The sequence below is a fragment of the Gouania willdenowi genome, chromosome 5 (assembly GCF_900634775.1).
Source record: "Gouania willdenowi chromosome 5, fGouWil2.1, whole genome shotgun sequence".
Lineage (NCBI taxonomy): Eukaryota > Metazoa > Chordata > Actinopteri > Blenniiformes > Gobiesocidae > Gouania > Gouania willdenowi.
In genome coordinates this window covers 1374518-1391658 of record NC_041048.1, presented here as the reverse complement: position 1 = coordinate 1391658, position 17141 = coordinate 1374518, and the positions used below count along the sequence as shown (strand labels likewise).

The window sequence follows — 17141 nt, the reverse complement described above, 5'->3', positions numbered from 1 at the left end:
AATTTCCCCAAATTTCATAAAAATGGGTCCAAAAATCAAATTACATGAAAGTGAAGCTTCTGCAGAGACTGAAATCTGCTTTAATATTATTAGTGTCGTAAATGTTTTATCATTATTAATAGATGGAAATGTAAACTAGAGAATAATAATGATTAAACTACTACTACTGTGGCCCCACTTTTGATAAACTGCTCCATATTTGGCCCCTGAACTAAAATAATTTAACATCTGTTTTAGAAAAAAAACCCACAGAAAACTATTGAGATAGAAAACTGACAAACTCAAAATAAAAGAAGAAAGAAGAATGATACGTTTTAATATATATTTTATATTCCCTATTTTAATAAAAATACTCAAAGTACAGGCGGTGACAAAGATCTTTCAAAATAAAAGCACAAGCACTTCTTCACCTTGAGAACAGGTTACTGGAAGTCCATGCATGTACGGTATGGACAAATGGTGGTCTGAGGACCACAAGCGGTCCTCAGTCTAATTTTGTGCAGCCGCCAAAAGTGAACGCAACAACAAAAAAAACGACTCTAATAACAGAAAAACACACAACATGACCCCAATAACACACAAAAACACACACAATGAGAAGAAAATATAGTAAATCACACCAATAACACACAAACAACAAAAAAAACACTAAATAACACAAATAAGCACACAAACAACAAAAAAATGTATAAAATGACACCAAAACACACCAAATTGAAACAAAACATGGGAAAAATGATAATAAATAACAGTAGAAACACAGGATAATTATAAAAACATCAAATAAAAAAACAGAGTAAATGACAGCAGAAATGCATAAATATGACTGTATTAATGCTCTGATTGGTCGTTATTCTAAATGCTGACGTTAATATTGATCATGTGACCCTCAGATTGGATACATTTTTGACCCCGCCCACTCTTGTTGCAACTACACCAAACTTGACATATTTTGATGTATTTTTTACATTTATTTTTCATTGAAGAGACAAATATTTAGATTTTCTTTCAACTAAGTCATGTGACTTTGCTCTTCCATTTTTATATTATGAATCTTAGAACAAAACAAAAATAAAGGACAAACAATAGAGCGCTTTTTTGGTTTACATAGCATTAACAGTAGCAGTTATCAGTATTTATATTTCAACATGACATGAAATCAGATGTTGTCGACTTAATAAGTCGTGTACAATGTTGAGCCAAACCTCGTTGATTGATTTTTTAGGCTTGAGCCGTTTTCTGGTGACGGCTTTTTGCTCTTTTTAATGTATTTCTCCCATTTCTGACACTTTTTTCACTTTCATGACATGTTCAGCTCTTATAAACCCTTATTTCATGCATGAGCAGAAACACGAAGGTGTTTCTAATGTTGTGGCTGATCGTGTCAAAGTGCATACTTTGTCAAAGGTGACGTTTAGTGTTCACACATTTCAGAGTAAAACAGGAAGTTGTGTTAGAGCTTTATTGAGCCATTTGTTCGTCTTCACCACAGAAACAGATCTACAGCCAACAGGTTCCCTTTAGAGTGGAAAAACATTTCAAAATAAGACACCATGACACGCGCCCTGTGTGTACAACATTAAAAACATCTGGAGAAGCTCACAGATGTTTATGAAAGTTTAAAGATTAAATGTGTAAAAGCTTAAAATTCATGAGTAATGATGCTCAGATTCTCATTTAAAAAGGGAAAGTGCGCCCCCCTGTGGACAAACATTCGTGAATCTCTGATCTCATTTTTTTCCACTTTCTTGTGTTTGGAAAATCAGAAACAAAAATCTGAATCTCACAAAGTTTAAATCAGTAACGTTCATTATTTCACTCCACGTTCCTGGAAAACGGTGAAATTCTTCACGACTTCGCTCAATATTTGTCAGACGACGCTTAAAAGATAAATAAACTGTGACGTAGACTTGTTTTAACAAGATCTAATAATTCAGAACATATCGTTATGAAGCTGAAATCTTTAGCGTCATAAATGTTTCAAATTTGACTGAAATCCTCAAACTTGTTTTTTTTTTGATAAAAAATGTAACGTAATGCTTCTCCGTGTCACTAGGTGGCAGAATAAGGCTTAAAAACGGTTTTAAAAGTAGTGAACGACTCCTCAGTAACAAATCGTAAGTTTTACATTAGAAATAAAAAATAACGTAAGAAATAATAAACGTGAAGTGAAGCCGTCGCATTAAAACTCAACTCTTCAAGATCACGTTCTTCTCGCGACTCACAACTGTGAAGTATCCCTGGTTCCCCTCGTGTAACATCACAACACTTCCCCCAACCATCAATAAAACCACGGAGGGAATAAGGTTCAAAGGTCAGAGCAGGGGGAGGGGGGGGGGGGGGTTGTCGTTACAGTGAAGATTGGAAACATTTTGAAATCTGGGATTATTTTATGTTTAGATTTGAATGATTTTAAAGTTAATTTTAGTAACAGAATAATTTCCTTTGGTTCCGTCTTTCCCTCCCTGAATCACTTCCTCCCCCTTCCTTCTCTCCCTGTGACCAAAACATCTTCCTCCGTTAGTTCCATCTATTAAAGTCACGTGACCCGTCCACATCTCGTTCTCCTGCTCGTCTAAAGTCCAAAGTGCAGCTTTCAGGTTCTCCTCCTGTGACGCAGCAGGAGACACGCTTCCACTTCCTGTTGTTCACCTAGAAGATAAAAGTCGTAAAGGCGTCACTACGCCTCGGACTCGCCCTTCTTCTTCCCCTCCTCCCCGCCCGTGTCGCTCTCCTCTGATTGGCTGTTGCTGAGCACCAGGAACTGTCCGTCGGAGGCGTTGGCTGGACGAGTGGAAGCAGCGATCAGACGGCTCTGCTCCTCCAGGTCCTTCACACGGAGGTCAGAGGTCAGTGTGTGTGTGTGTGTGTGTGTGACTGAGGTCAGAGGTCAAAGGTCACCTTCTCTATCTGTCTCTGCTTGCTGAGCTCCTCCTGTTGTTTCTCTTTGGCTTTGTCCTGCTCCTTCTTCTTCTCCACAGCTTTACGGTCCTAAAAAAAACAAACAACAATAATCAATGTAACGCAATGCTCAGAGACCACGCCCCCTCAGGTTCTCCTCCTCACCATCTCTGAGTGGAAGGCGATCTGCTTGGCCAATCCCACGCTGTCACAGATCTGAAACCACAGGGGGAGGAGTCACAGACATTTATTTGTTTATCTATAGTTTCACATTCTGTAAATAAGATCTGAGACATTAATACATCATTCATTCAAAACTCATTTTCCTGATTTCACACGACTCATTTTAATAAACTAGGTCAGTGTCCGTAGGAAGTATGTGTTACTATAGAAAAGTGGGAGGGGCCAGTAGCTTTTTCATGGATGGTTAAACGAGGTTGTGTTTAAAGGTGGAACGTCAGGAACATTTAAGTTTGTTGTGTAATGTGTACAGTGATAATTATTGTGTTTTCATATATTTTGGCTTTTAGCAAGAACACTGTAGGGAATTGAACCTCATCTATTCTGAGTCCACTTTGTTGTCCTCATGGATTCAGATCTCCTTAGACCAACAAACTCTGTTCAGACTGGTTTAGTGTCATTAATAATAAATAAGAACATGACGTGGTATTAAAAGTGTGAGACCTTCTGTTTGTTGTCGTTGGACTAATATAATAAATAATAATAATAATATTTAAAGGCGTGAGAACCTTTTCTCCGTCATCGTTGGACTCAAAGATGTAGCAGAGCGCTCTGCTGTCACCACGTTCTCCAGGAACCTGGAGGATGAAACCAAACAGACGCTTGTTGTCCTGGTGAGACGAGCTCTGCATCACTGAGGAGAGAGGGAACTAGAGAGGGAGGAGAGGACGAGATACAGGAGGATTAATAAAACATATACACAGAGAGAGAGAGAGAGAGGACGTACCATGAGACGAGTGACCTGTGTCTGAGGATCAATGAGTCTGTAACACAAACAACAACAAAGAGTCAGTGAACACAAACCGTTCAGTTCCTCTCATCCATCAGCTGAAAAACACACAAAACAACAACAAACACAAGGGGGTATGCTACGAAGCTAGATTAGCTCTTATTGCGCTAACTTCCAGGATTTGCGTATTTTTGGCTCTGACCAGTTTAACTGTTCACAGGTGGGATTTTCTTCTTTACTGCCGACACACGCAGGCAGGGCTAATGCTTAGCTTTAGGCCACACCAGGTCAGAAGGTAAGGTTTACCAGCTCTTATCTCGCTCTGTCCTTTGTTGCTGCAAAGAGTGAAGCTACAAGCTCCAGCTCCGGGTGTCTGCGCTGACGCTCAGAGGCCTCTCACTACGGTGACAGCTACACTGCTAGCTCTGTGGAATCCCCCACATGGTAGCACGCTGTCCTGCATCCCTGCTAATTCCTGTGCTAGCCCCCACATGGTAGCACAAGCTAAACCACTCTCCTGCCTGCATCACTCAACCATGGAAGACGAGGCTCCTCTGATCAAGAAAACGAGATGTGTCATAGCTCGTCTTTGTCCATGCGGTAGAAAAATATCCAGCAAAGACAGAGACGAGACCTGCTCCGGGTGCCTGGACGTCGAGCACACATGAATGGCGATCAAATCCCCGGCCTACTGCAAGTACTGTGCCGCGTTCAGCGCCTCCACAGGAGACTGGCACGGCTTCTGAGGCCCGAGCAAGGCCCCTCTTCCTCCACACACGACACGGTCGCAGTGGATCGCTCAGTTTTCCCAGGTGATGCGAGGATCATTCTGAGACCCAACCTGGCCTTTGTGCCAAAGGTGGTGGGCTCATATTCTCAAATTGACCTGTTGGCCTTTTCTGCCTCACAGAGTGAGCAGCGGGCCTCAGGAGGAGAGATCAGCTGTTCGTCTCCTGGGTCAACCCCCGTAAGGGGAGGCCTGTATCTAAGCAACGCCTGTCACACTGGGTGGTGGAACCTATTGCTTTGGCTTACTCATGTAAGGGTCTGCAGCCACCTATGGGTCTGCGCGCACCTTCGACTCTGGGACTTGCCACATCCTGGGCCGTGTTCAGGGGAGGGTCTGTCTAGGACATCTGTGCGGCGGAGAGCTAGTCCTCGCCCCTCACGTTTGTCCGCTTTCACATGCTAGACGTATCCGCCCCGTGTGTGGCACAGGCAATCTTACTGTCCTGTAAACAGGCTCCTGCCCCCTGGGCTGTTGCTGCTCGGTAAGCATGTCTGCACTACGGGAGTTCCCCTATCCCATAGTGAGACATCTCACAAAATAGCACTATAGGTAATATGAGTGAGATGTCTCACCAGACTGTCCTTCTTTCTCGAACAAGGAGAAGAGGTTTGCTTACTAAGAATGCCGCGCACCTGTTCGTCCCCTACTCTTATAAGAGGTGGGAGGTTCTCCCATCGAACCGATGCATTTCACCGGCCAATCAGGATTGGCAAAGTGAAATAGATATTCTGAGGAATGTAGCAGAGGTGACATCCCATAGTGAGACATCACACTCATATTACTCAGAACCGGGGTTACAAAAGTAACCTATGGATTTAAATTCATGATATTTGTTTAAGATCATAAGCTGTTCCTCCAGTGAAGATAGTCGCTCTGCGGAGCACGCAAGTACCAAGGCTGAAAACACTTGGCTTAAATTAGCGTGTTGTTATCGACTTCCTAGGACAGTTTCTCTCTGACAGGGAATGTTTTGTTAGTTGAAACTCGCTAATGGAGGTTAATCCAGAATATAATTATCTAGATTTGGAGCATAGAGCCTAGATAACAACAATATACACACAAAACACACACACAACACTTTCCAAGTGTTCCAAAGGGAACGTTCAGCTACACACACAGACAGTGTGTTGGTGTGTGGGTGGGCGTGGCCTACTTCAGAGAGTCACATGTGACCAGTAGGTGAGACTCTGTCATCCTGAAGATGTTGTGAATGGCTCTAGCAGCGAGAATCTGCCTCATGGTCTCAGGGATCAGGTCCACAGAGTCCACACAACGGACCTCCATAGAGCCCAGGAACCGCACTATGAAGAGCTGGTGGAGGATGGAGTCTGAGGGACACACACACACACACTGAGATATACACACGCACACTGAGATATACACACACACACACTGAGGTACCTTCACTGTCCTCTGATTGGACGACTCCAGACTCTCCAAAGGGATTACTCCTCCTGTTCTCACACACACACACACAATGTTAACAAAAACACACACACACACAATGTTAACAAAAACGCGCGCACGCACACACGCACACACGCACACACGCACACACACACACACACACACACACACACACACCTCCCAGTCTGAGAGGACGTCCTGCTCTGCCCTAAGCTCTCTTCACTAACTGGTGAAATGATGTCAAATTGGATGGGCGTTTCCGGGGCAACGAGGGCGTCCAATGAGAGCACAGAGAGAGCTGGAGATGGTTCTGATCCAACAGAGGTGATGCTGCCAGTACGAGCCACTCGTCCCTTACTGGGAGGGGGAGAGAGAGAGAGAGAGAGAGAGAGAGAGAGAGAGTGAGATGCTCCAGCGTCTCCTCTGTTCGGCAAAAAACACAACATTTATCAGTATGAGGATTGAGTCGTGCCACGTCTGTAGGTGGCTACAGCCCCATGTACCAAGTACCACCCTCCACTGAAGATCCGCAGTGCGTTTCTCAATGAGGGCCTTGTGCAGGGACCTCCAGCTGCCTCTGGGAGAAGACTCTGGTGCCAGCGTCCCAAACCACTTGGACTCTTGAACACCATTCAGCAAGGAAAAATGTAGGACCTTTACAGAGAATGAGTACAGAGCTTTCTTCTCCACTTTGCAGAAATCAATAGACTTTGGTGTTGCAAATGAAAGAAATCTGTTTTTCGTCTCCACTTCTCCAACTGCAGCTTTGATGGACAGCAGTGGAAATGGAACAGTTTGTGGTTGAAGATCTTGGTTCTCTTTCCCCATAGCTTCATGCCGCCTCTGTAGCCTCCAAGGAGGAACTGGAGTTCTCCGTGCCCGTCTACTATCCTCCCAGCCTGGACACCTTAGAAGTGTGTAAACGCACTGTGGCTTAGCTGGCCATTCCGTGGCCCACCGTAGTGACTGAAGCCACCAGGTCCCGCTACGAAGGGAAGAAGCTCCCCTTTTCGAAGGGCACTGCGAGACAAATCCTTCCCATCTTTCCTGAGCTGCTCGTGGAAGCCGCTCGTCTGTGGAAGGACCGTCCGTTCACCGGGAAAACCCTTGTGTCAGGTGCCTCATCCCTTGACTGTGAGGCGATGGAGAGCCTCGGACTGCTTCGTATGTCGCCGGTGGTAACCAGTGTAACCATCCAGAGCCGACCGTCTCCAGTCGGACCTGTCCAATAAGATGTATGGGGCCGCTGCCCTCTCTTTCCTCACTGCCTAGTAGGCTGAACTCTGTGAGAATTTTGCATTGTCTCGGGACCCTGTGACGATGAAGGAAATATCCACGGTTACCGACGTGTGTCTCCGCACCCATGCTCCATGCAGGCTATGGGAAACTACCCAGGAAGCCCCCGCTCACGTCTCCACCAGCGCAACAAAGGGCTTTTCCTCAGACTCCTTCTCAGAGTCCACAGTTTAAGGCGGCGAGACCTTCCGATCCTTGGCGGGCCTCACTGCAGCCTTGACAAGGCCCGCCTACCTGGCCCGGTATCCCTGCTGCTCCAGCGCAGATGAGGAGGAAGAAAAAGACTGCCTGACAGCTTTCTTCTCCTCTGATGACAAAACTGATGTTCCCTCGTTTTCTAGCCTCGTCCCCTTTGCTTTCACCCGTGCATTCTCGGGCTGTTAATGCCCCGTACTCCCCTCTGCCAAGACTCGGCCCTCTGCTGTTTCGGAGAAAAAGACTGGTTCCGCAGGACATTCTGCATGTCCACAAGCACGCACTCACACATGTTCAAAATAGAGTGATGTGTTCATCGATCGCACCCCTAGGCCAAAGGCACATCATGTGAAAGCAATGTTTGCCATTATAAGCAGAGTGATGACGGGGCTCCAGCCCCCTCCTGGTCAGGAATAGCGGTTTCCTCGTCGTCACCCTGTCCCACTGGCAGGGGGCTCCTCCGCTGTGTGGGAAATCCCTCCGTTGTTGGTCGGGCGGCCACCGGCAGAGGGCTCCACCGCGCTCCAGACGGGCCCCCACCGTTGTACGGTTGGGTCACCTTGGGCTGCGTGGACGGCCTCCGAAAGGGGCGCTGACACGCCACTTTTGAGCTCCCCGGTCGCTTACGGTGTGCCTCCGGGAAAGGCCGCCATCGCTCTCTGTATGGCTCCTCGTTCAGTGGGTACACTAGAGCACTTTACCTCTCTCTCCCTGAGGATAAAAGATGGAGATCGCTCGCGGCAAAGGATTACGGGCTGCAGTTTGCATCTGTCCCTCCCCGTTTTACCGCCATGAATCACTCTTGGGCCCACAGAGAGTCGGTCCGTGTGTTACAGGAGGAGATCACGTCCCTGCTGCTCAGGGGAGCCATCTCAGTGGTCCATCCAGCCTAGCTATGTACCTGGACGATTGGCTGCATTTGGCACAATCCGAGGCGGAGGCCAGGGCGTACATGCGCATTCTGCTGGATCACTTGTCAAATCTGGGATTTGTGATGACTGCGGAAAACACCATGTACTGTAACTTTCATGGGTCTGTCCCTGCGCTCAGTGCCGTTCATCGCGCGTCTTTCACCGAAGCTGGTGGACCTGTCACACTGGGTGGTGGAGGTTATTGCTTTGGCTTACTCGTGTCAGGGTATGCAGCCACCTACGGGTCTGCGAGCACACTCGACCAGGGGTCTTGCCACATCCTGGACTTTTTTCAGGGGAGTGTCTGTTCAGGACATCTGTGCAGCGGTGCATCTGTGCAGCCACGTTTGTCTGCTTTTAAATGATACGAACCCCGTGTTTGATGGACGGAGGCGGCTCAACAGGGAGGGATGTCATGAGTCCTCCAACCAAACTACTAAAAAAAACAACTTTATTTTCACTCTTTTGATAAATTAAACTTCCCTTACGTTTTTCATGTGAAGCACAAGAAAGTGAAAGATCCTAGAGAAAACATTTGAAAACACTTCCAAATGCACTCAAACTTCTCCAGATGCACCACACACACACCCAGCATGCAATGCAAGAGAGAGGGTTAGAGATAAAGAGAGAGATCGAGCGAGAGAGTTAGAGACAGAGAGGCTCTGTTTACACAACAACGTTTTGCTTCTGTTTTTGTTTCCAAAAAGTTCCACATTCACACAATATTTTCTAAACTATCTCTGTTAACATGACCAGTGGAAACATTAAAACCATGTAGTAAACACATAATAAACATGTAGTTAGTATGTAGTAACCACGTAGTAAAGTTGTATTCTGTTAGCCTTGGGCCAGGTGTTCCACACTGTGAGGAACATGTTCGTGTTCCCTGTTACAATAGAGACAGAAAGGGAGGCATTTTCAAAAACAAACTTTTAAAAAGTTCAGTTTTCATGCACCAAAACGCTGTTGCCGTGTAAATGAGCAGAGAAAACACTAGAAAACTTAGTCTGAGTCTCACCTGCTGGGTCTCATGCTCTCATGTCTCTGCTGAAAGGACGGAGACGGAGTCACAGCTTCTAGAGCACACTGGTTGACACGTGCCGCCAGCTCCTGGAGACAGGAAGTGATGAGTTAGAGAGAAGCGAACGTACGCACGCACACATGCACGCGCACACACCTCTGCGTTGTCGCTCAGGTAGATCCTCTTGGAGATGTTGTTGATGGTGGAGATCCACTGTGGGAGGAAAGCTCAGAGTCAGCAGGAGAACCCAGAGAAGCCAGTGATGAGGTCAAAGGTCATCACCTCCTCACAGTCCCTCCTGCTCTCCGCCTGCAGCGTCACCGCCCTGACACACACACACACACACACACACACACACACACACACACACACACACACACACACACACACACACACACACACACACACACACACACACACACACACACACACACACACACACACACACACACACACACACACACACACACACACACGTCAGAGAAGTGAAAGCGCAGCCTAGAAAAAGTGCTGACTCACTTTTTCCCGTCGAAGGACGTGACCTGGAAGCAAAAGCGTCTGTCGTCAGAGTCCACGGCCATGACGGAGCAGTTATCCAGGTCAGTGACCAGACCCCCTGCCACCTCCCCCCTCCCCTGCTGCATCAGGTTACCGCCCTGAGTAAAGAAATACTGACGCTCCCACGACGATGACACCAACCCCGTTTTACTGAAACACACACACACACACACACCACAAACTGTACATTACACACACACACACAAGTCACACACAGTGACACGCCCTCTGATGTAACACGGTCTAACGGATGAGGATGGATGACCACGTCTTACCTGCGGATGTGCAGGTAGCCCTGCTTCCTGGTGAGGCTGCGGCACACGGGTGAGTGGGCGGGGTCAGGGTCACATGGTGCGTACAGAGGGTCACATGCCTGCTCCATCTCCTGAATGGTCTGCTGCATGTGGTCCACCTCCTCCTCCATCTCCCTACGCACACTACACACACACAAATATCACACGCACACACACAACCTTTAGATGATGTCACAGCTTCCTTTGCTCAATCAAACACACAATCACATAAAGAAAACATATAAGTACAACAATATAATATGTTCTGTCATCTTTTATTTTGAACAATATTTGGATCTGATTAAATGTTGGTTAAACTTCTGAACTGAAGTTTGTATCAAAAGTAAACACACAAAAACAAGATGCCACACAAATCTAAAACACACCAAAGTATTTAAGACAAAAATACAAATACACACAAAAAAACAACACAAAATACACAAAACAATAAAGAAAAGACAAAAATAGACAAAAAATTAAAAAGTGCCCCACAGTAATCGAAAACATAATAAAAGCACACAAAAATGACAGCAAAAGCAATTTAGAAATTGACCAAAAAACACAAAACGGGGACTCTGGGGGACGCTTACTTCTGGACGCTGGTTCCTATGGTTCCCAGGAACTCCTCCCACTGCTGCGTCAGGTTCTCTGATCCCATCTTAAAGAAACTGATCTGCACAGAGATAGAGAACATGTAAACTGCTCAGCAGGCTGCGCCCCTCTCTGACCCCGCCCCCTGCACCTGGGCCTGCATGTATCCCAGCAGCGGCTCCAGCAGCGCCGTCTTCTTCTTGTACTGCAGCGTGTTGAGGGAGCAGAAGTAGTGCATCATGGTCTGATGCTGCTTCTTCCTGGAGGTGTACACGTCCTCTACAACCTCAGCACGCAGCTGCAACACACACGCACACACACACACACGCACACGCACACAATGTTGGCGGTGTGCAGAGGAGCAGGAGCTCTCCGTGTGTGAAGGGGCGTGGCCTCTCACCTTGTCGTTGTCTCTTCTCTTGGACAGGCGGCTGTACCTGTTGATGGCTGTGTCGTGATCTACAGAAAAAACATCATTCATCACCGAAGGAACCTGACCAATCATCTGACATCCAGACAAGAAGCCCCGCCTCATCAGAGGCAGAGGCACAGTTGAGTAGTGACTAGTTAGCAGTGGCTGAGACTCCAGTTATGTTCTAAACCAGTTGGCGATCGTGTTAACTAGTGACTGTTGCAGCCTCCTTTGATGAATGAAAATGTTCAACGATCACCAAAGAAGAAGAAAAATGGATAAAAAATATGACCTTTATTGCTCACTCACCATCACTGGAGATCTGGAAGACTTCTTTAAGAGTGAGGATCTCTGCAGGACACAATCACATCTCATGGTTCATAGACTGTGTGTGTGTGTGTGTGTGTGTGTGTGTGTGTTACCCCTCAGGTCTCTCTCCTTGAACTGACTGATGGGGAACATCATGGCGTCGGCAAGCTGCGTGGACAGCACGGCATGACAAGAGCTGAGCTGGAGGAGAGGAAGAGGAAGGTGATGAGGAAGGACGGTGGCGTAGGAGGACGCGCCCACTCACTCACCTCATCGATGACTTTGGCAAACTGCTGCAGCGTGGAGCTCATAACCTCGTCATCACCGCCCAAAGGAAAGCGCTGCGGACCACAGATTGAATATATAAGAACGTCAGCACAAACCACTATAACATAGAATAAACCAGTATTATAGACCAGTATAAACAACTATAACATAGAATAAACCAGTATTATAGACCAGTATAAACAACTATAACATAGAATAAACCAGTATAACCAGTAGGTCCCAGCTTCACTGCTGTTCTGTTCAAACTGGTGTCTGTGTTAACTGATGACCAGCTAACAATGGTCACCAGCTGGTTGAGAACATGTTAGAATGCTGCTAACTGGCCACTACTCAATGACCTGTCTGTCACTGAGGGGGCGGGGCTTCACAGTGGCTCTAACACTACCACCACAATGATGCGGGGGCCGGTCCAGGTCACACACATGTTTGTCACTGAGGGGGCGGGGCTTCACAGTGGCTCTAACACTACCACTACAATGATGCGGGGGCCGGTCCAGGTCACACACATGTTTGTCACTGAGGGGGCGGGGCTTCACAGTGGCTCTAACACTACCACCACAATGATGCGGGGGCTGGTCCAGGTCACCCACCTGTTTGTCACTGAGGGGGCGGGGCTTCACAGTGGCTCTAACACTACCACCACAATGATGCGGGGGCTGGTCCAGGTCACCCACCTGTTTGTCGTATTCCTTCAGGAGCCGAGACGTGAGGTGAGTCGCAGCACTCAGCTCATTCTGAAAGAGAATCAACAGCCATTGGACGAGCTGTGCAGTGTGTGTGTGTGTGTGTGTGTGTGTGTACCTGTGCGTCGTAGATCCTCTGCATAGCGTGGTACAGCTGTGTGCAGTAGTTGGAGATGGCAGCAGTGTCCTCCTCAAACACTCCCAGCAGGGAGCGAGTCTGCACACAAACGTGCACGCTCATTAAACCATCAACCAATCAGAGACATTGAACACCAGCGTTCAATGTGATTGGATGGGGCGACGATTTCTCACAATCACAGAAAACAAATTAAAAAAACAGAACTCACTTCCTGAAACAAAAATATTGTTAATAACACTTTTGTTTTTTATTTCAAAGCACAATTTGTCTTTGTAAACGGGTGGACGGAGACGAAAATGTAAATACAAAATCTGACGTACAGTGACAGACTAAGCAGTATCATTTAGCAACAAACAATGTTTTAAAAAAACATGCAAATTATTTACGTGTCATGCAATTTGTGAAATTCGTGATGTTTTTTTAATCAAAAAATTAAGTCATTGTTAAATGTAAAAGTTAATTAAATCTAAACATTTAACCTACATGTTAAATCTAAATGTTTAATGATCTAACATTGATATTACATTTTTAAGAAAAAAGTAAATATCACAAATATTGCTGTGAATCGGGTCAAAAGTAAAATTAAAAAATTAACATGTTTCTTAAACGTGGTTTGTTTCTAAATGTTGCATTATTATTGGGTAACTTTAGTGCTGAAAATGTCTTGAAAGTCAAAAAAATGCAGAAAAGACATTGAAATGTGATGTAGAAGTGTCAGAAATGAAAGTAATGCAGCAAAAATGCGTTCAAAAGGAGCAGAAATATGGCAAGAAAAAGTGATGAAAATAGGTTAAAATATGGAAAGTTTGGTGTAGCTGCGGAAAACAGGTAAAAAAAAATCTGATGGGGTCCTGACCCCAAGGTTGAGAACCCCAGGTCTAATGTGTAGCAACTTTAGGAAACAAACACACATCAAATGTCACGTGATTTTAGACTAGCGTGTGCTTTCAGATCATTTCTAGTCTACAGCAGAGGAATAAGAAATGTATGACTTATTATGAATAGTTAACCATTAACCATAATTAAGCATAACAACAATAATAAAGTTTGGTTGATAATAACCTTTGATTAAAGAAAGATGAGGAAACAAAGGCAAAAATCACCTGAATAACTGTGTACTGTCATCTCCAAATAAAGAAATAAAGTAAAGTAGTTTAACGTGTTTGGTGTCATTTGTACGTGTATCTTTCTCTGCTGGAAGTGACTCAGCATTTTATTAAATCAGGCTGTGTTTACGTGTACGTTACTGCTTTGTCTTCTTCTCTAGACACATTTGTTTAATTGCAGCAAACCCATGAAAGCAGACGTTAAGGTATGAGCTGAAAGGTAATAATTACTGTATGTAGAAAGCACTGATGGAATAACAAATAGATGAACTTAGAATAAACGATAAACAGATAAAAAACTGAACTGCTTTTTTCTTTTTAAACAAAAAAAAATTCTATTTTGACAGTCCAAACGTTTTTTGCTTGGTTTGTTTTTGTGGTGTTTAGGGTATAAGAGTAAAATAGAAAAAGAAATAAAAAATAAGGCAGAGGGGAAAAGAACAAATTAGAAGCTATGGTAATGTCAGCGTAAAAACATTAATAGATTAATTAGAAAATAGATCAAATCAAGACCCTGTTGACTGAGAAAGTAGTGTTTACTCTGGAAAATAAAACTACGTCATGTATTCTGAAGGAGTTTAAACTGATATTATTTAGAGAGCTTATACTTCGGACATGAAAATGAATAAAAGAAAGATAGAAAATAAAGTTGGATGGAAAAATGAAGAGATAAATAATACTTGGTTTTATTATTTGTATTATTATTTTCATGTCCTAAAAGCATCAGAGGGTTGTTAGGTTATACGAGTTAACAGTTAATTTTGTTCTAAAACAGTTCAAATTTAAGCAAATAAAATGGGATTTGATTGTTGTGACACATAACAACAAATCAACAGGCATCTTAATTTACTAAGTGAGATATCAGTGAAATTTAAAACAATGTATGAGACAGATGGAAAGTCATCCTTCAATGGTGTTTAAACGCAAGATAATAGTAAAATAAAGCCTTTCTTTGGTCAAACATGGTCGCATTATAAAGATAACCAAACAGCTTCTCTAACAGTCATTGTTCATAATTATTCTGATATAAAAACACAGGAAAACAGCCAGTCTCGAGCCGATAAGTTACCGTGCATCCCTAGTGTAAACAGTAGTGACAGTCACAGACATCAGCTCATAGATCAACTATAAACTAGAACAACATGAAGCCACCAACTGGATAAAGAAGTGTCACTTTTACCAGAAATGATCACACTAAAGCATTGAACCAGAGGTTTACTAGTAGAATCACAGCACCGTTGTGTCTCATCCAGCTGTGAACATCTGTAATGTTGTTTGCAAACACACCACAAAGACAGCTTAGCTTAGCAGGCTAACTTTAGCGCGCTAGGCTAAAGCTCCAGAGCAGGGCGGCTACCTGAGGACTGTCCTCCAGCGTCTCATCGATGGGCAGCTTCTCTATCCCGGGCATGACTGCTGCCGGTGATCGATGCGGTTTTTAGGCGCACAGGACGGAGGTAGAAGCGGAGGGACAAACTCAGCGGAGCTCAGGGACTGATCAAAACACTCACTCAGAGCGGGCCCTCAGCTGCACGGCGCCCGCCCCCAACGCTCTCTCATTGGCTACAACAAAATTATGCCACTATATGATTGGCTTGTTTTTTAAAAGGCTGCACTGCCATTTTGGCTCGAGGCGGTGCCGCCCTGTGAACCTCGCCCAACTCATAGCAGAGCCAAAATGGCGGCTTTTCATTTCACTGCGAAGAAAATATAAGTGAGTCTATGAAACTGATGGTTTGGTAAATAAACGAAAATTACTCTTTTATTGTTACATTTGAGCAAACGTAGACATTAGAGGATAAATGAAGTATTTTAATAAGCCTCTTTGTCTTTAAATACTCCTCTACCAAAACAAAAATCATTTTCATTTATTTAATTTAGCACACATTCAAGAAAAAAAACAACATTACAGGTTCAAGGAGGGAACGAAGCCCAAAGGGCTTGTACAAGAGCTCCACCCCTTTCAATAAACAAACCATTTAAAATTAAAGCCACAAGCAGCGATGAACTGGCCCTCGCAACCACACGCATGTCGGGAAGTGGCCCACATGTTAAAGTGTTGAGACGTAGCTGAACATTTTCAAGGATTATATTACAAACTTTCCTGCAATGTTCTGTGCAAATATAATGTCTATGATTATGAATGACGGTTGGGCTAAACCATAACTCGTTTTTTTGGCTTTGCGCTCGCTCGTGCGCCACACTATGCTGTGAACAATTCCTGGCGAGAACCCTGTTGTGGTAGAAAGAAAGAACAGTATTTACCCAGATCAGGGAAATCCTCAGTGTACTGAAGTAATAATTCTTCAGTACACTGAAGAATTCTGACATCATCACTCTCTACAGTGATGATGTCAGAATTCTACAGAATTTCGTTTCACAGTGATGATGTCATCAGTCCAGGCTGGGAGCTAACAATTTTCAAGGGGGCGCTATTGAGTCATTTTGCCATTCACATGTGCATTTCCCCCCCAAATTTTTGCCAGTCCTAATATGCGTACAAATTTTCATGTGTTTAGGCCCTCACAAATGTGATCATTTCCTTTATAAGAAAAATAATAATAAAAATGAAGTGCATTACAATAGGGTCCTATGCACCGTTGTGCTCGGGCTCTAATAAGAACTAACAAATAAACACTTATAAAATCAGGGAGAAAAATGCACATTTAAACTTTTTTTTCTTCACCATGTCATAACTGGGGCTTCGTAGATATATGAGGAACAATAATACTGTATACAAACAAAGTATTCAAAAATCGATATAAAAATAAATGAAAATATTGAACAAAAAACAAACAAAAATAAATAAATAGATAAATCCAACATAAAAACATATATAAATATACTCACATATATGATATATACATACACATATAAACATATACACTGATTAAAATATTTTTACATTCATCATAATTTCCCAGTTCATCACATATGTGGCAATAACCTTTGAACAAATATGACAAAAGCGTCTCAAAAGACAGACAAATGCAGAGAATGATAAAAATAAAAATAAAAAATGACACTAAAAACACCCAAGATAAACAAACTGCACACAACAAAACAAAAAATATTCCTGAGAATATAAGAAGAACAAAGCCACAAATCCAAACCCTTCATTGGTTTAGGTTCCTGTCTCTTTAACATGTGTCACTCACATCATGTGACCTGTTATATTCTCACATCATGTGACCTGTTATATTCTCACATCATGTGACCTGTTATATTCTGATTCTTCTCTTGTTAACGCAACACTGTGATAATATCTCTA

General features: G+C 44.0%; 1 protein-coding gene across 2 annotated transcripts; it reads right to left on the bottom strand.

Moving 5' to 3' along the window:
• Positions 1-1448: 1448 nt before the first annotated feature.
• appl1 (adaptor protein, phosphotyrosine interaction, PH domain and leucine zipper containing 1) lies at positions 1449-15421 on the bottom strand. Of its 2 annotated transcripts, none has more exons than XM_028447961.1 (22): positions 15228-15421; positions 12744-12842; positions 12533-12676; positions 11924-11995; positions 11768-11855; positions 11655-11696; positions 11334-11392; positions 11085-11231; positions 10933-11015; positions 10325-10486; positions 10011-10199; positions 9774-9816; positions 9648-9704; positions 9489-9580; positions 6246-6425; positions 6063-6115; positions 5815-5989; positions 3869-3905; positions 3651-3791; positions 3067-3117; positions 2902-2991; positions 1449-2830 (listed from the first exon to the last, which is right to left on the bottom strand). In XM_028447961.1, exons 1-22 carry the CDS (start codon positions 15279-15281, stop codon positions 2681-2683), a joined length of 2208 nt encoding a protein of 735 aa, XP_028303762.1. In that variant the 5' UTR covers positions 15282-15421; the 3' UTR covers positions 1449-2680. The 2 variants fall into 2 exon arrangements, with proteins under 2 accessions (XP_028303762.1, XP_028303763.1); XM_028447962.1 differs by having other exon boundaries at positions 12617-12676.
• Between the last annotated feature and the right edge of the window lie 1720 nt (positions 15422-17141).

Bases quoted from the DNA above. Each gene is read 5' to 3' on its own strand.
- appl1 (XM_028447961.1), bottom strand. From the start codon at position 15,281: ATGCCCGGGATAGAGAAGCTGCCCATCGATGAGACGCTGGAGGACAGT. The intron at 10,200-10,324 runs GTAAGACGTGGT...TGTGTGTTTCAG, and splicing joins GGCTACCTGCACATCCGCAG to TAAAACGGGGTTGGTGTCAT. The intron at 9,705-9,773 runs GTGATGACCTTT...TTCCTCCCACAG, and splicing joins GCAGGAGGGACTGTGAGGAG to TGGATCTCCACCATCAACAA.